This window comes from Neolamprologus multifasciatus, chromosome 4 (assembly GCF_963576455.1).
Source record: "Neolamprologus multifasciatus chromosome 4, fNeoMul1.2, whole genome shotgun sequence".
Classification (NCBI taxonomy): Eukaryota; Metazoa; Chordata; class Actinopteri; order Cichliformes; family Cichlidae; genus Neolamprologus; species Neolamprologus multifasciatus.
This window is the reverse complement of record NC_140442.1, coordinates 11,139,988-11,158,929: the sequence shown is the minus strand read 5'-3', so window position 1 is coordinate 11,158,929 and position 18,942 is coordinate 11,139,988. Positions and strand designations below refer to the sequence as shown.

Genomic DNA, 18,942 nt, shown 5'->3' with positions numbered 1-18,942 from the left:
AAAAATACATGAGAGATTTAGTAAGATAAAAAATAGTATGCTTCAGACTTTACTTTCATCTAAAATTATTTCTATTCAATATTGACAAATCATCATGTGATCTTGTGATTCTGTTGCAGAGCACTGGTGTGGAAAAAATATGAAGTAGTTGGGAATCTTACAGAGAACAACAGCAGTGTAAGGAGGTGAGGTTACATTAGGGGGTAATTTCGGTCCTTTGGGTCCGAGGTGCAGCTCAGCCACACATCTAAAAGTTAATCCATTGTAATCTCTCTGAGTGGAGATTCTCAGGGTAGAAGATGTGTTTACTGGAGTCACAGTGGAGTCATTAAACGTCTGTGTGAGCACAGTTTTATTGCCTCTGTACCACGTCACTGTGAGATTTTGAACAGGAGCAACATTGTAGATATCACATTTCAAATCATACTCTCTGCCCTCCATCATCAGACCATGACCCAAGTCAGACACTGACACAGAATCTGGAGTTTCTGTAAAAAAAAAAAAGTAATAATAAAGTAATTAAATCAAATCTAATTATATCTATGACATTTTACCAAAGTATCTGCTAATAAAGACCTATCAAAAATATTATTGTTGGGTGGAGGTATCAGAGCCACATTTTAATTTCCACACAAAGCTAGAAACTGGAATCAGAGTAATTAAAAGGTATCGCACATGATTATGTCTGAGTATTTACAGTATTTACAAATCATTCCTTTATTATATAAAAAATATACACTTAAATGCACCTACTATAAACAGTGATGACTGGATTCACAGTACACTGAGATTCATCATCCAGAGTAGCATAGCAAAAAGGACTTGAAGTCCACTCTACTAGTTTTTCAACCCTCCAAGTGACAACAGGAGGAGGTTCAAATCCTGTGCCTCCAACAGGAGCCTCCCAGCCCATTCCTTCAATATATCTGGCTGATGTGCTGCAGTTGATTGAAACTGGATCTCCAAATTTCACAACAGTTTTAGAAGGTGTCAGTGTTAGGGGGCAACCTGCCATTCACAAGCAAATATATTCAGAGTTAGAGATGATTTGGTGAAAAATAAGACATAAGTCAGCAGTTTCATCTAAATCATCCACAATTTTAGATGTGAAGTAAGAATGTATACCTCTTGGTTCAACATGAAGATGGAATGTCTTAGTTATGTTTCCCAGATAATTGGTAGCTGTGCAGGTGCAGGTTTTATTGCGACTGACTCGAGTAATATTGAGATTGTTTGTGTTCTTCAATATATTTTGCCCATCACAAGTCCAGTTATAGACTAGAAGAGGGTTTCCCTCAGCTTTGCAGCTTAAGGAGATATTTGTGCCCTCAACCACAGATTTGTCATGAGTACTATTTGTGTTGAGCTCCGGAGCATCTGAAGAGAGAATCGTATTGTTTTAGCTCAGTGTCATATTTGCACAATAGATAGCTAAACTGAGAATAACCTTTATTTGATCTAAGCTCAAATTTAAAATTAAATCTTCTTATGCCACACAATATGTTATACAGGTAAACTTATATTGCCTTTCCTTGCCTTCTATTTGTCTGGAAAGAGCAACATGTTTACTCACAGTGTGCTGAAACATTTTGTGTTTGAGAAATGACAGGAGTTTTTGGTCCATGTGGTCCAAATTTCAGTTGAGCTTCACATCTGAACTCAACTACATTTTCTTCTCTGCTGATGTTGACTCTCAGAATAGAGGACTCACTTACTGGAGTTTTGGTTGTTGTGTCATTGAAAGACATTGTCATGATGCTTTCATTGTTTTTGTACCAGCTAACAGTGAGGAACTGAACAGGAGCAACATTTATGATGTCACACTGCAGTCTGTACTGTGTTTTTTTCCCCATCACATTCACAAGCTGTGCAGAATGAACAACCTCTGGATTCTCTGGTAAACAAAGTCAGAAAAAAATTAGTTACTCATGATCGTTGCTTTTCGTTTTATTAGCATTGTTCTGTATTCATTTCAAATTAAACTTACTGTATGTAATAACTTGAAGGTCCTTGATGCATTCATGATCTGAATCATTTAGTTCTACTTTGCACTCAGCCTTCACATTCCAGTCTGACAGTGACACTGAGTGGGAGACGAATATTTGTCCTTTTTTGTTGCGAGAGGTTTCATTTCCAACTGTAAAGTACATTCCGTTATGTTCAGCCAGTGCTGTGGTGCAGTTTACAGTGACAGGATTTCCTCCATATTCTGCTATAATTTCAGGTGGATTCAGATTAAGAGGGTTGTGCTCTGGTCTGCATGTGATATCAGCATCTGTGAATACACAAGATTTATGTTCTTATTAGGTTTTATTTGTCCCATTTCGCATTTTCTGACCAAGTATTAATAATAAAATCAAAAAGCTTCTGTAATATATGGCAAAATGCAGAATATTACAGTGCAGCCACTCAACTTTATTTCAGTGAGTTTTACAAAATTTGAAGTAAATGATTTTATAGATAGCCCTCATTTTCAGACACTCAATTTTAATTGAATAATTGACCACATGAGGGCCAGTGAGATCTCAGTGCAAGTGAAAAAAGGTCATTATTACAATAACAAAGTAAAATAAATCAAAGAGATATATCAATTTTGTTTAGAGTCCTAGTCATACTTAATCATTCTTAAAAAGATAGAATGCACTGGCCAGCCCAGGAATACCTAAAGACCTATAAGACAGAAGAAAACATTTAACATTTCAATGACACTCTTGAGGAGGTTGGCGTGTTATTGACGTTTACTATTAACAGACACCTTCATGAATTGAAACACAGAACATTTACAATAGGATGCAAAAATAAATCTATATCTTTGGAAAGATGAAACTAAGAAAGACCGATGATCCAAAAACATCATAAAGTAAAATTACAAAGTTATTGTCACGGTCCTGGGTCGGTGACCCAGTGTTTTGACTTTCTTGTGTCTCTGAGTTTTTGTATTATGATCTTAGTTCTCTTTGTTACCCCAGTTTATTCTTTAGTCTAGTGTCTTAGTTTGGCTTTCTTGTATTCTGTTTAGTTCTCTGAGTATGTAGTAGCTGCCCTCTGTGTCTCTTTGTTGTTGTTCTCTGTGTTTCTTAGTTGCTCTGTCTCCCCTAGTCTAGTTTGCATCTGTGCTAATTCCTGTTTTACTTTGAAGGTCTGTGTCTCATGTGAGTGTATCCTACTTTGCTCCCTTGTCTTGTCAGTTCTGATTTCTCCCAGCTGTGCTCCCCTTCTGTGTCTCATTCCCCTTGTTATTTCCCAGTGTATTTAAGCCCTGTGTTTCTCTGTATGAATGTGAGAGTGAATGAATAGTGGTATTGTAAAGCGCTTTGAGGGGTCCCAAAAAGCGCTATATAAATGCAATCTATTATTATTATTATTATTATTATTATTATTATTATTATTATTATTATTATTATTATTATTATTATTCTGTGTCAGTGTCAGTGTCGTGATCTCCCTCATGCTGTGTGTGATTCTCTTTGCCCAGCTGGAGGAGGAGCTCCGCTTGAGGCCGTGGCGCACTCCTGACTACGGGCGGATTTTCCGAACTCGGCGGGCTGTCAGCGGTCCCCGGAGCTACCTCCCGGGGCAGCTCAGGCCAGGCTTTTCTCTGCACCCATTTCAGTCCCTCGGGTGGGGAAAGCTGAAGTCCAGCTGGTCCCTACTCCGGCTCCCAGACTGGCTGAGGCTCTGTCGGTCCCTGCACCCGTACCAGCTCCTCGGGTGGGGGCAGCAGCTGCTCAGCCATTGCCGGTGCCTGTTCCAGCCCCGAGGGTGAGGGCAGCCGTGACTCAGCTTCCTCTTGCACCCGTACCTACTCCTCGGTGGGAGTGGCTGGTGTCCGGTCTGCCATATCACCAGTGCCGGTCCCTGAGGTAAGGCCAGCCAGTACACAGCCTACCTCTGCACCCGTACCTACTCCTCGGGTGGGAGCGGCTCGTGTCTGGCAGATGCCTGCACCCGTTCCTGTGTCCACTGTAAGCTCAAGAGAGTCTGTCAGCCATATTCTTCATGTTCAGAAGAGTTAGCTCAGCCACTGTCACAACTGCCATCACTACAACAGCCACTACAACATGTATTACAGTCTTTTGTTCAGTCATTAGCCCAGTTCTTAGCTCAGGCATTAGCTTTCCCACCAGTTCATACTCCAGTACTGCACCCGCTAGCTCAGTCTCCTGTGTCCCCGCTAGCTCTGTCATCTACTCAACCACCAACTCCACTCTCACCACAACCGTTACTACAGCCAGTAGTTCAGTGTCCAGTGTCACCTGCAGTGCAGTCCCCAGCTCAACTGCCTTTTGTTCACTCTCCTGCCCAGGTCCCACTAGCTCAGTCTCCTAAACCTCCAGTTCACTCTTCACTTCAGTCCCTTCGTCTGCTGCACACTCACCCACCTGGTCGGCTACACATTTAGCCAGTGGTCCCAATACCCTCTGGCCCTGAATCTGCTTCTGCTGGAAGCTCGGATGAGCACGGCCAGCACTTCCTCGTCTCCGCTGGGGGTTCTGGTGAGCCCGGCCAGCAACATGTCTCCGCTGGAGGGTCCGAGGGGCCCGTTCAGCCTCCTGTCTCTGATGGAGGGTCTGAGGGGCCGCTTCAGCCGTCGCCTGCAGCGCCTACATCCTCGTCTGGTCCAGCCTCCGAGTCTTCGTACTCGTCTGGTCCAGCCTCCGTGTCTTCGTCCTTGCCAGCAGCATCACCGCCTGCAGCAGCATCACTGCCTGCAGCATCCGCAGCCATCACGCTGCCGTCAAGTTCAGCCCCTGTGTCTTCTTCCTCGTCTTTGGCTTCAGCGTCGCCTGGTCCAGTCTCTGCTTCAGCTTCGCCTGGCCCTGGGCCTGCCTCTGCCTCCCCTGGCCCTGCCTCGTCAGGTCCAGCCTCTGCCTCGCCTGGTGCTGCGGGGGCCACGCAGCCTCAACATCGTCGGTCATCTGCCAGGCCGCTTGTTGGGCATCGCCGCCACTGCTTTCCGTGTGGCCGGTTATCGGAACTGTTTGCCCGCTACTGCTGTTGCCGTCTGCACAGCCGGCCCCCGGAACTGTTTGCCCGCCGCCATTGCCGTCCACACGGTCGGCCCCCGGAACTGTTTGCCCGCCGCCGCCGTTGCCATCCGCACGGCCGGCCCCCGGAACTGTTTGCCCGCCGTTGCCGTCCGCACAGCCGGCCCCCGGAACTGTTTGCCCGCCGCCGCCGTTGCCGTCCGCACGGCCAGCCCCCGGAACTGTTTGCCCGCCGCCATTGCCGTCCTCACGGTCGGCCCCCGGAACTGTTTGCCCGCCGCCGCCGTTGCCGTCCGCACGGCCGGCCCCCGGAACTGTTTGCCCGCCGCCGTTGCTGTCCACACGGTCGGCCCCCGGAACTGTTTGCCCGCTGCCGCCGTTGCCGTCCGCACGGCCGGCCCCCGGAACTGTTTGCCCGCCGCCGCCGTTGCCGTCCGCACGGTCGGCCCCCGGAACTGTTTGCCCGCCGCCGTTGCCGTCCACACGGTCGGCCCCCGGAACTGTTTGCCCGCCGCCGCCATTGCCGTCCTCACGGTCGGCCCCCGGAACTGTTTGCCCGCCGCCGCCGTTGCCGTCCGCACGGTCGGCCCCCGGAACTGTTTGCCCGCCGCCGTTGCCGTCCGCACGGCCGGCCCCCGGAACTGTTTGCCCGCCGTTGCCGTCCGCACAGCCGGCCCCCGGAACTGTTTGCCCGCTGTTGCCGTCCGCACGGCCGGCCCCCGGAACTGTTTGCCCGCCGCCATTGCCGTCCTCACGGTCGGCCCCCGGAACTGTTTGCTCGCCGCCGCCGTTGCCGTCCGCACGGTCAGTCCCCTGAAATGCTTTCCCCTTGGCTCCTGTACTGTCGGGACCGGAGTCGGCCCCCTGAACTATGTTTCTGGACTCTATTCCCTGCAGCCCATGGTTGTTCTTGGCCCGCCTGTTTTGTTTTGAATGGTTTCCAGGGCCCCTGTGCTTTTCATGGACATTTTGTGTTGGACTATTTTCTGAGTTCCTGTGATGGACATTTTGGTTTTGTTATTTTTAAAAGAGTACAATTCAGCATATTACAACAAGCAATCAAGATATAATTGATGGGCAACTTGTCAGTTTTAATTCAATACACTTTACAAAAATGTTGCATTAATTTTTTTCATACATATTGCCCTGTATTTATTTATTTTATTTTTTATTTTTTTAGAGGATCAAATTATTTGAATAATTGATTGAGGCCCAAAGAGATGTCAGTGCAAAGAGAGATGCCCTTTTCCCACTGAGATATGAAAACTGGCCAGTTCAGCAAAAGCAAAAGGCCTGAAAGACCATAGAAGACTATAATCAAGAAATATCGTGACGAAGCAAAAATACTCAGGGTTTACAATAAGGTGAAAAAAAAAAGCAGTTTTGGCAATACTATTACTATTAACTAATTACTATTACTATTAAACCTCTCGAATTAAAACTTCAATCATATCTTGATTGGCTGACTGTCATTTCTAAACATTCTAATTAAATACAGTCCTCTGAAAAGTACACCACTACAGCATCCATAAGTTTTGTAAGGGTAAATAGTAGTTATGTGGTGCTAATCAAATCCATGAGGATGATTAATTGATCATCTTTCCAGCAGTGGAAGTCCAAGCAAATTGGACCCAAAGTCAAACTGTACAATGCTCAGATAAAATCCAACAAAACAAAGAGCTGCATGTCACACTCTACAAAGCCTCAGTCAGCATGTTAGATGTTAAAGATAATGACCCTGTTGCATGACCCAAATACAAATTGGGTCATGCAACAGGACAAATATCCCAAGCACTCCAGCAAATAAACAACAGAATGATTGAAAAATGTTGATGAGTACAAGGCTGTAGTCAACATTTCTTGTATTTATAATAATTTTTTGGGATAACCCAGGCAATTTTGATCAGGCTCTACAACAATTACTAGGCTGTATGCTTGTCCTTCTCTATCCTATCCGATTTATTGGTTTAATAAGCAGTAGAAGCAGTGGCTTCTTTGCAGCTATGTTAGCAGAGCGATCGATTTAATTTATTTCTAGCTATTGCAGAGAGGGCAGTTAAATATATTGTCCTTTTAATTCTGGGGTGAGAGGCATTTGGCGCGTTAGTGCTGTGAACCGCAAATTATAAAACTAGATGCTAAAGCCATTATTTTATTTCTAGTACTTGAGTGATTTCATGCCATGTGTCTTGCTGGTGTTTACCTGTTATTTGTACCGACTCATTTGGTGACTTGCTCCAATCGCCACAGAGAGCGTCATATGGACATTCTTTTTTGGAGTGTTTGCACTAGGATGAATTGTTATGACCATCAGCGGCACAGGTGACGGTTCACCTATGGAATCTAACTTACTATTTGAGTTGTGTACATTTTTTTAACAAATGTATTAAAGGTATTTTAATACTGGAAACAATCTGGTTTAGTAGTGGATTTTTGAATCAGTGTAGTCTTTTGTTTAGGCTGTTTGAAAACACTCTTTAGGTTTCCTAAGGGTGAAATTCCACTAGGTGGCGTGGTCGATAAGACCTCTGACCGCCACACTACACAAAAAAGAAAAAAGATCCCCACAACAATGTTAGAAACTGATAACGTTGTAAAGAAAGTGGTTATTGCAAGTCATTGCTGATAAAGGCTGTTTAAAAGCTACTGATGGAGTAAAATTAGTTTTTCACAAGACTGCAAAGAGTCCTGAGAAAGCTTTATTTTTAATGAGACTGTTTAGTTCAATATGGCCCACGCTCTTTGTTTGATGAAAACGGAAGTTTGTAGCACAAGTAAGACTCAACTCTCCCACTTAAAATGGTTTTTCATTTATTCTTTTAAAAGTCAGAGGTTACATTGATAATCCTTCGATTTCCATTATCACCTCATTAAAATGGGAGTATTTTATATTTAAAAAAAACACATATAGAAATTACTAGTTTTAGTTTGCTTTTTTGTGCAGTTACCACCACTGGTAACATGTCAAGATACCGAAAGTTAGGAAAAAAGAAACTCAAAGTTAACTAAAAGGTTTTACTCCTCTCAACTCAATAAAATAATCAACTTTTCAGAGTTAAGGAAAATCCCTTTGTACTTAAAGAGCATCATTATTACTCACCACACAGTGAAAAGATGAGTAGAAAGAAGCTAAGCATCCTCACAGACAGCATGCTTGAACAGCATGCAGGAGGAATAATGAGATGGAAGGAAGTGAGCAGTGTTTCAGGATCGTCCAGACAATGTCCAGCTTAAGGACCCGGGTTAGATGAATATCAGGTCAATGCAGGAGATATGATGTCCGCCTGACAGGCTGGCAGTATCACACGCAGAAAGAAAACATAGAGGAAATTCAATGCTCTTGTGTACACGAAACACTGTGAAACCCGAAATGCAAAACCACATCCAGAGCAAGCGCTTTGTGAAGTAACGGTAGCTTAGTGATGCCCCTCCTCCTATGTTTTGTGCCATTCTTCACTCGGTTCTTTCACAAAGTGCCTAATTTCTACAAAGAAAGAAGTTATGTGAGATTACAGAGAAATACAAATTCTACCACAAAAATGCACCACAGAAGGCAGATTTGTCAACCTAATCCATTTTAGTGATCACCCAGTTATTCACAGTCGATGTACATGTCATAGTTTTTATGTTTTTAATAAACACAGACACAGAAAGTTTCATTCTCTTTACACTTATGTGAGAATGATCCACATCATCTTTTTCTGTTTGCACATGTTCAGAATATAACCCTTTTTATGCTGGTTTGATCATCATGGAAACTTGTTTGAGGGAGTAGGATCCTCCATTGAACGCCATCGTGGTAGTGGCTTCAATAGTGTCTATAGTGTATATGACAGAGTTATTTTAATTAGTTATTATTATTTATTTAGTTATTTATTGTAAGTGTTAATTCCTGGCTTTCAAAGGGCAAAAGGTCACCTATACTGCTCCCATTTCCGACCCATCTTGTTTCCTCCAGATGACTTTCCACCCTCCCTGAGCTCGACTCTGCCCACACCAGAGCCACATGCATCAGCTGGTACTCCGCAGTCAGTCCTGCCATGCCCTTGAGTGAAGGGAAAATATGCATCAAGGGAGGATGTACAAAAAGCAACATGCAGATACAGTTTTATAATATGTCAACATATAGCATTTTGAAATTCAGTAGTATTAAATAAAAACATGACAGGCATTTCATAAAGTTCCCTTACCACTAGGGAAGGTCTCATAAACAACTTCTCAGTTTTGTTTAAATAAGCAATTGAAAATATGAGTGTAAAACCACGGTGGTAAGATGGGCATAGGGATCTGAAAAAGCAAATACGTATGCAAAGAGATCAGCCCTAATGGTCTGTCATGACAGGCATGCTCTCACAACCACAGCATGTGCTCTCTTTCTCTTTAGACATTTGAGGAAGTGGTGAAAAAAAAGAAAAGAAGACACTGGAGGAAGTGGCGCAACACAGAAATTATCCACACTTTTGTGTTCTATTGTTCATATCCTGTTCCTAACTGCAAGCTCAAAGGGCAAGTATTAATAAAACTGAAAGTTAAACGTTGTTAGTCATCATGTTTTACCATAAAGTCTTTTGTTCAGTGATAATGCTGCTAACTGTTTTTCTCAGACAGATAGGATTGAAACCAGGGAGTCATTGATGCTACCAGCCTCTGCTGCTTATCTGAGCAGTTAAATAAATTTGGCAGGAAATAGATACACTGCTCAAAAGATTAAAGAAACAGTTTGAAAACACATCAGAACTCACCGGGAAGAAAATCACAATAGATAATATGTTGGAAATTAAAGGAGGCCACATCATTTAAGGGAAATGACAGTTATCAAGCTATCAAAGTGAAAGAAATTATGTGACAGGCTAGCACATTTTGCTGATACTTTTTTATCTGCAAACAGCAAAAAGATAGTATGCCTCAGTGTGCATGCTTTCTACCCTAATAGAGCACTCAAACCATGTTGTACAACAAGCTTCACTGACACACAAGTTCACCAATCTGTGACACAGGGGTCATTCACTATTTTGTAAAAGGCTGCAAAGGTAAACACCTCAATTCTAAGAAAGTTTGTAATAGTACAGCATATAAAGTTCTTTTTTGTGTTAAAAAAACTCCAAAACAAATTCATGATTTGTTATAGTCACAATACACAGCATTCGTGAGCATATGAGTATGGTTGTGTTTAGCAATTTGTAGCTCCAGGCAAGACATTTAGTGTTAAGAAGAGGAAAATGCTTGGCACCAGGAGTTTGTGTTGCTGTTTTCACTAGCCTAGCAAAAAGCCCTGCCTTGCATTCTCATATCAATCCCCATGCCATCTACAACACAGATACTGGAAAACAATCCTGTGATTTTGCTTTGTGCAGATATACATCATGACACTACTAAAACCCGCTTGTAATGTTGATTTGATAGGTTAGTTCAGCATTCTGCAACTAAGCGTGAGTGTAGATGTGTGTAATCACATACACCACAGATGGTGGCGGTAAACGTCTCACTCTCTTTATTCTAAAGCTCCTCAAGGACTCCTTGCTCTTTTTCAGTAGTGTTAGAATCTTAAAAAGAAGGTGACTGGAGTTCGTTAAACTTAAGGAAGTCCAATCATCATGTTCTTTAGCTCTAAAGACTATGACCCGGATTACTGAGAAACTACACAGATACATTTTCAATTTCCCTATCATAAAATCACAATTATTTTGGTTAAACCCCTTTAATAAAGCTGAAAATCTGCACTTCAGTTACATTTTAATTGAGTTTAAATGTTTGATTGTCCAAAACTTTATAGACCCAACCATATCAAGTTTCAGTTGCAGCTGTTATAACTGTATAGTTACCATGTTATCAATAATCCATAACTTGTTGTCCAACTTGACTTCAGTGGCAGATATGATATAATTTGATTTTAAAAGCTAGGGTTGTTGGCTTTTATTGAGCAATGACCTGCAGATTGCACTGGCACAGTTTGCAGCCAAGTTTGAAGTGACTGGGAGACGCTTAAGAGTCTCAAGATCTCAAGAGCAAACAGATTGGTACAGTATCTGCGTTGATGCTGATTTTGTACTACTCTGTTGTGTGGAGTGTGAAGGCAAAGATGTACTGGTCAGTTTACAATCTTACATGTCCTAGGTAGTGACTCAGAAAATGAGACTATGGATCCAAGTGGCAAAGATTAAATCCTCCAAAAGGGGGCTGGCCTCTCCCTTGGAGATACTGCGAGGAATTTGGGCATTTGGTAGGGGCTCAGAATAGAGCTGCTACTTCTTCTCCAAATTGAAAGAGCCAGTTGGAGTGGTTCAGGCATTAAATCAGGATGCCTCCTGGCCATTCTAGGCATGTCCTACCACAACCCAGTATCACAGCAAAATGTGTAATGACATCCCAGTCCACCGTGTCCATTTCACGCTTTGCAGATGCAAATCATGATTCATGTTTCATGTTTAGACTATTTACATAAGTTGAAACTCCACTTAAGTACCTCAATGGTGTATGAGTTTGTTATGATCCTGTACAGGATTTTATTAGGTTTTGATTTCTGTTCTTTTTTCAGGAGTTCTGGTTGTTGCTTAGTCAGTTAGTTCAGGGTCACCTGATTCAGCTCTAACTATACGCTTTAGCAAAAAGGAAAGTTTGAAGCCTAATCTTAAAAGTAGAAATAGTGTCTGTCTCCCGAATCCAAACTGGAAGCTGGTTCCACCCGCGGCCTGAAAACTGGCTCTGTCTCCCATTCTACTTTTAAATACTCTGGGAACAACAAGTAGGCCTGCAGTGCAAGAGCAAAGTGCTCTAATGGGATGATATGGTACTACAAGGTCATTAAGATAATATGGAACCTGATTTCTCAAGACCTTGTTTGTAAGGACCACTTTAGTTCACTTTAGTGCAAGTAAAATGTCATAAGCCAACAACAACTTTATGAAGTCAAATAAAAGGAAAAAAAATATTAATATCAATAATCAAAAACTAGATACATAATATGTGTATACGTGTCATAGGGCCAGGGCACAAGTATTAGTGAATGTCTGTTGGGTCAGAATTTGCTTATGATAACTCAATGAATGCTGCCTTTTACTTTTTTACAGAAAGTTAAACATATTTTGTCCTGTTTAAATGTTTATTTTTGAATTGAAAATTGAAATTGAAAATAAAACCTAGAAAAAGCCATCACATGGGCCCATTGTTAAAGTGGCTTGCTGTTTGATGAATGGGATAACATCCCATAGCAGTGTATGAAAAGCAGGTGACCAGGATAAGGAAGCGGTGCCAGGCTCTTGTCTCTATGTATGTTTTTTTATTTCCAACAGTGTAAGATTTGTTGCAAAAAACCCCAAAAAAAACCATTGTTATAACAAAAAAATTATTAAACTCAAATTCTCCACTGCCTGAGAAATCTCTGAACCCTTACATGCGATTTCAGATTTAACAGTCAATGTGAAACTGCCTCTGTAGTCAGACTTTGCTTGTGATAACTTATTATTTTTTATTTATCTTTTGATTACTTGTTTTTTAAGAAAGGAAAACACATGACATAATTTTATTTTTTTTTATATTTATTTAATTAATAGAAAAGTAATAGAAGTAATAGAAAATAAAACTTTTTTTAAAAGTCCATCAGCATGGATCCATTGTTGAAGTGGGTGGGCCCACATTTTCAGGAATGTGAAACTTGGAATTTTTTTATACAAGGGTATGAAATGGGTGTAGAAGTTCTTTTTTAATGAAAGAAAAATAATTAGGTAGCACATAAAATTAAGTTTTTGCTTCGATTTACAGAAAGCAGCAGATATCTTATTTGTTTCCATTAGTTTGTGTCAAAGGGATATCTTTGTCAGAAACAAAACTATAATGTCCATGTTTTTTCCACTGATTGCGACAGTAGAACACAATGAAGATGAAGATGATGATGGCTGCTACAAATGGCAAAGCCCAAATGACTGCAAAAGTGATTTTATTGGTTTTACCTGTAAGATAAAAAAAATAAATAAAACCAAAGTTTACTTCTCAAAACTTCATAAAATACATTGATCAATTTAAACATCAGCTAACACTTCTCTTTAGTCAGCAGTGTCCTCTAAATGTCCCACAGCAATATTAGGCTTGAAATAAACAAAGACGTGTACCTCTTGGTTCAACATGAACATTGATCGTCTTGGTTACGCTTCCCAGATAATTGGCAGCTGTGCAAGTGCAGGTTTTAGTGCGATTTACTCGAGTTATATTGAGACTGTTTGTGTTCGCCAACATATTCTCCCCATCACAAGTCCAGTTATAGACAGAAGGAGGGTTTCCCTCAGCTTCACAGCTCAAGGTGAGATTAGAACCTTCAAGTAGATAGTCATGATTACTATCTTTTGTGTTTACCTCTGGAGCATCTGAAGAGACAAAAAGATGTTTGTTATTCATTTAAATAATTACATATTGCATGCCTTATTTTCACATTGTTAAATTCAGTTTAGAAATGAAATGTTTTGGGTAAACAGCAGCATTTTTACTCACAGTGGGCTGAAACATTGTGTGTTTGAGAAATAGCGGGAAGTTTTGGTCCATGTAGTCCAAAGTCCAGCTTGGCCTCACATCTGAACACAACGACTTTTTCTTCTTTGCTGATGTCGACTCTCAGAATAGAGGACTCATTTACTGGTGTTTTGGTTGTGTCACTGAAAGATTCTGTCTGGATGATTTTATTGTTTTTATACCAAGTAATAGTGAGATACTGAACAGGAGCAACATTGATGATGCCACACTGCAGTTTGTATTGTGTCTTGGTGTACTTCTTGTCCTCTTTGTGCTTCAGCATCAGACCATGATTCATTTCAGAGATTGACACGGTCTCTGGGGTTTCTGCAAATGAAGCAAAGTAAAAAATACATTTAGAACATATGACAAATAGATGGGCTTGTTAGCATCAATATGAGAAGAATGAATGCATAAATGCATTGATATTAAAAGGTTGGGTTTTTCTTGCCACTAACAGTCTTCTTCACAGTTCTACATGAAAGTACAACATTTGGATCAGAGCTACAGCAGGTTACTCGACAACATCGTCTTCAAAGTGGCAGTTTCAGCAAACTGAAATTATTCCTTTGTTATACAAAAATAAATAAATAAAAATATTTTACATCATAGCCTGTTTCATTTTAATTTCTAGTACAATAATGCAGTCTTGATAGATGTACTTACTATAAACAATGATGACTGGGCTCACAGAACACTGAAAATCGTCATTTAGAGTGATGCTGCAGAAAGGACTTGGAGTCCACCATTTCAGGTTTTTAACCATCCAAGTGACATCAGAACCAGGTTTAAATTCTTTGTCTCCAGCAGGAGTCATCCAGGCCATTTCAGCAACATCTGTGGCTGATGTGCTGCATTTGATTGAAACTGGATCTCCAAATCTCACAACCATTTCAGACGGTGCCAGAGTTAGAGGACAACCTGCCATTCACAATACCTTCAGTTAGACATGATTTGTTATCAAATCAAAAATAAGCCAACTATATCCTGTAATAACACCCACAACATTAGAGATCAAATAAATTTAAGAAATAAATAATAACTAAATAATAATAAAAGATGTGTACCTCTTGGTGTGATATGAACATTGATTGTTTTAGATATGTTTCCCAGATAATTGGTAGCTGTGCAGGTGCAGGTTTTATTGCGATCGACTCGAGTAATATTGAGACTGTTTGTGTTCTCCAGCATATTTTCCCCATCACAAGTCCAGTTAAAGACCGGAGGAGGGTTTCCCTCAACTTCACAGCTCAAGGTGATATCAGCACCCCCATGTGGAAAAATGTCTTCAGTGCTACTTTCAAGGATTAGCTCAGGAGCATCTGAAGAAACAAACACAGGTCTGTTATTGACTTGAATTGTTATATGGTGCATACCTACACTGGTTTTGACATTGTTTAATCTGAGTTACAATTTGAAAAAATCCAAGAAATACTTTGTAAACAGCAGCACTTTTACTCACAGTGGGCTGAAACATTGTGTATTTGAGAAATGGCAGGAAATTTTGGTCCATGTGGTCCTAAAAGAAACAATATTTCACTCTTATAGACAACTTAGAAACCTGAAATCATTCAAAACTGATGTCTTTGCATAGTCTGTTGGTCCAAACAAACACAGAGAAAAATTGAAAACTCCCCACAGAAGAGTCCCAACCAGTTGGTGGATTGAACAACAGGACCTTCTTGCTGAAAGTTAAATTATTGTCTTACTAATTAATAATTCATTTAATAATATATATTTTTTTAAATTGTCTGTTCGTGCACTGCATGATACCGTAACGCAGTTTCAAATGTACTTACTATAAACAGTGATGACTGGACTCACAGCACACTGGGATCCATCAACCAAAGTAGCATAGCAGGAAGGACTTGGAGTCCACTCTTCTAGTTTTTCAACCCTCCAAGTGACAACAGGAGGACGCTCAAATCCTGTACCTCCAAATGGAGCCTCCCAGCCCATTCCTTTGACATCTGTGGCTGATGTGCTGCAGTTGATTGAAACTGGATCTCCAAATCTCACCACAGTTTCAGAAGGGTTCAGTGTTAGTGGGCAACCTGCCATTCACAAGCAAATACATTCAGTCAAAATTGATTTAGTGTAAACCAAGTGAATAGTGTTCACTAAATAATGGAAGAAGATTAGATGTAAGGTAAACAAAAATATATACCTCTTGGTTCAACATGAAGATGGATTGTCTTGGTTACATTTCCCAGATAATTGGTAGCTGTGCAGGTGCAGGTTTTATTGCGATTGATTCGAGTAATATTGAGGCTGTTTGTGTTCTCCAACATGTTTTCCCCATCACAAGTCCAGTTATACACAGGAGGAGGGTTTCCAACAGCTTCACAGCTCAATGTGATGTTAGTGCCCTCAAGTGGTGAGATGTCAACAGTACAACTTGTGTTGATCTCAGGAGCATCTGAAGAGACAGTTTTTCTTATCATTTTCACATTTACATAATAGAAAGCTGTAATGAATAGAACTTTTGTTTAATCTAGCCTAAAAAATACAATTAAATAATCTTCTGTTTGTGTGTTAACCTCAGCATTTTTACTCACAGTGGGCTGAAACTCTGTGTGTTTGAGAAATGGCAGGAAGTTTTAGTCCATGTGGTCCAAAGTCCAGCTCAGCTTCACATCTGAACTCAGTGGCTTTTTCTTCTCTGCTGATGTCGATTCTCAGAATAGAGGACTCATTTACCAGTGTTTTAGTTGTTGTGTCATTGAAAGACTCTGTCTGGATGGTTTTATTATTTTTGTACCATCTCACAGTCAGGTGTTGAACAGGAGCAACATTTAGGATGTCACACCGTAACCAGTACTGTGTTCTCGTGTCTTTATTGTAAGGCACTATGTGTACTTGTTCCTCCATCATTTGACTTTGATTCAGTGGATATATTGACACAATGTTTGGTGTTTCTGTGAACAGAGCAAAGAAAAATCTATTTTAAAAATCCATTCATCCCTCCATCCATTTTCTTCTCCTTTTCAATTGAGAGTCTTCTGTGGGCATAAACCAAGGGCAGCTGTCATTAGGGAAGCGCTAGAGTCCACACTGGGCTGGTCACCAATATGTCACAGTGGTATCACATAGAAAGAGATAATCTTTCACTCCTATGGACAACTTAGAATCACTTCCATGCAGCCTCCACCATCATATCTGAGCATTTACAGTGGCACTTTCAGGAAGAGAAATCATTGCTTTATTATATAAAAACTGTCAGTTCATGCTGTTTATAATACACTAACAAAGTTGTACATATGTACTTACTGTAAACAGTGATGACTGGACTCACAGCACACTGGGATCCATCAACCAAAGTAGCATAGCAGGAAGGACTTGGAGTCCACTCTTCTAGTTTTTCAACCCTCCAAGTGACAACAGGAGGACGCTCAAATCCTGTGCCTCCAACAGGAGCCTCCCAGCCCATTCCTTCAATATATCTGGCTGATGTGCTGCAGTTGATTGACACTGGATCTCCAAATTTCACAACAGTTTCAGAAGGGTTCACTGTTAGGGGGCAACCTGCCATTAACAAGCAAATACATTCAGTCAAAATTGATTTAGTGTAAACCAAGTGAATAGTGTTCACTAAATAATGGAAGAAGATTAGATGTAAGGTAAACAAGAATGTATACCTCTTGGTTCAACATGAAGATGGATTGTCTTGGTTACGTTTCCCAGATAATTGGTAGCTGTGCAGGTGCAGGTTTTATTGCGATTGATTCGAGTAATATTGAGGCTGTTTGTGTTCTCCAACATGTTTTCCCCATCACAAGTCCAGTTATACACAGGAGGAGGGTTGCCCTCAGCCTCACAGCTCAATGTGATGTTAGTGCCCTCAAGTGGTGAGATGTCAACAGTACAACTTGTGTTGATCTCAGGAGCATCTGAAGAGACAGTTTTTCTTATCATTTTCACATTTACATAATAGAAAGCTGTAATGAATAGAACTTTTGTTTAATCTAGTCTAAAAATACAATTAAATAATCTTCTGTTTGTGTGTTAACCTCAGCATTTTTACTCACAGTGGGCTGAAACTCTGTGTGTTTGAGAAGTGGCAGGAAGTTTTAGTCCATGTGGTCCAAAGTCCAGCTCAGCTTCACATCTGAACTCAGTGGCTTTTTCTTCTCTGCTGATGTCGATTCTCAGAATCGAGGACTCATTTACCAGTGTTTTAGTTGTTGTGTCATTGAAAGACTCTGTCTGGATGGTTTTATTATTTTTGTACCATCTCACAGTCAGGTGTTGAACAGGAGCAACATTTAGGATGTCACACCGTAACCAGTACTGTGTTCTCGTGTCTTTATTGTAAGGCACTATGTGTACTTGTTCCTCCATCATTTGACTTTGATTCAGTGGATATATTGACACAATGTTTGGTGTTTCTGTGAACAGAGCAAAGAAAAATCTATTTTAAAAATCCATTCATCCCTCCATCCATTTTCTTCTCCTTTTCAATTGAGAGTCTTCTGTGGGCATAAACCAAGGGCAGCTGTCATTAGGGAAGCGCTAGAGTCCACACTGGGCTGGTCACCAATATGTCACAGTGGTATCACATAGAAAGAGATAATCTTTCACTCCTATGGACAACTTAGAATCACTTCCATGCAGCCTCCACCATCATATCTGAGCATTTACAGTGGCACTTTCAGGAAGAGAAATCATTGCTTTATTATATAAAAACTGTCAGTTCATGCTGTTTATAATACACTAACAAAGTTGTACACATGTACTTACTGTAAACAGTGATGAGTGGACTCACAGCACACTGGGATCCATCAACCAAAGTAGCATAGCAAAAAGGACTTGGAGTCCACTCTACTAGTTTTTCAACCCTCCAAGTGACAACAGGAGGGCGCTCAAATCCTGTGCCTCCAACAGGAGCCTCCCAGCCCATTCCTTCAACATATCTGGCTGATGTGCTGCAGTTGATTGACACTGGATCTCCATATTTCACAACAGTTTCAGAAGGTGTCAGTGTTAGGGGGCAACCTGCCATTCACAAGCAAATATATTCAGAGTTAGAGATGATTTGGTGAAAAATAAGACATAAGTCAGCAGTTTCATCTAAATCATCCACAATTTTAGATGTGAAGTAAGAATGTATACCTCTTGGTTCAACATGAAGATTGATCGTCTTAGTTATGTTTCCCAGATAATTGGTAGCTGTGCAGGTGCAGGTTTTATTGCCATTTACTCGAATGATATTGAGACTGGTTGTGTTCTCCAACATGTTTTTCCCATCACAAATCCAGCTATACACAGGAAGAGGGTTTCCAACAGCTTCACAGCTCAAGATGATATTAGTGCCCTCAAGTGCATAAGTGTCATCAGTACTATTTTGTGTCTTTAGCTCCGGAGCATCTGAAATGATAAACAGTTTTTTTATCAGTTCTCGCATTTACACAATTGAAAGCTGAACAAAAAAGAACTGTTGTTTAATCTTTAATAA

At 40.9% G+C, this 18,942-nt stretch overlaps 1 protein-coding gene across 1 annotated transcript in view; it reads right to left on the bottom strand.

The window, feature by feature from the left end:
* Positions 1-18,942, bottom strand: part of LOC146519864 (hemicentin-1) — a 40,013-nt gene that overhangs the window by 17,975 nt on the left and 3,096 nt on the right. The window contains exons 4-19 of the mRNA XM_085157562.1: positions 18,600-18,854; positions 18,228-18,482; positions 17,516-17,875; positions 17,126-17,377; positions 16,758-17,012; positions 16,046-16,405; positions 15,655-15,906; positions 15,287-15,541; positions 14,950-15,006; positions 14,555-14,809; positions 14,334-14,408; positions 1,988-2,278; positions 1,574-1,894; positions 1,126-1,377; positions 754-1,008; positions 162-488 (exon numbers count right to left, since the gene is read on the bottom strand). Coding sequence (XP_085013688.1) covers positions 162-488; positions 754-1,008; positions 1,126-1,377; positions 1,574-1,894; positions 1,988-2,278; positions 14,334-14,408; positions 14,555-14,809; positions 14,950-15,006; positions 15,287-15,541; positions 15,655-15,906; positions 16,046-16,405; positions 16,758-17,012; positions 17,126-17,377; positions 17,516-17,875; positions 18,228-18,482; positions 18,600-18,854 — 4,077 coding nt within the window. The remainder of the gene's footprint in view (positions 1-161; positions 489-753; positions 1,009-1,125; positions 1,378-1,573; positions 1,895-1,987; positions 2,279-14,333; positions 14,409-14,554; positions 14,810-14,949; positions 15,007-15,286; positions 15,542-15,654; positions 15,907-16,045; positions 16,406-16,757; positions 17,013-17,125; positions 17,378-17,515; positions 17,876-18,227; positions 18,483-18,599; positions 18,855-18,942) is intronic.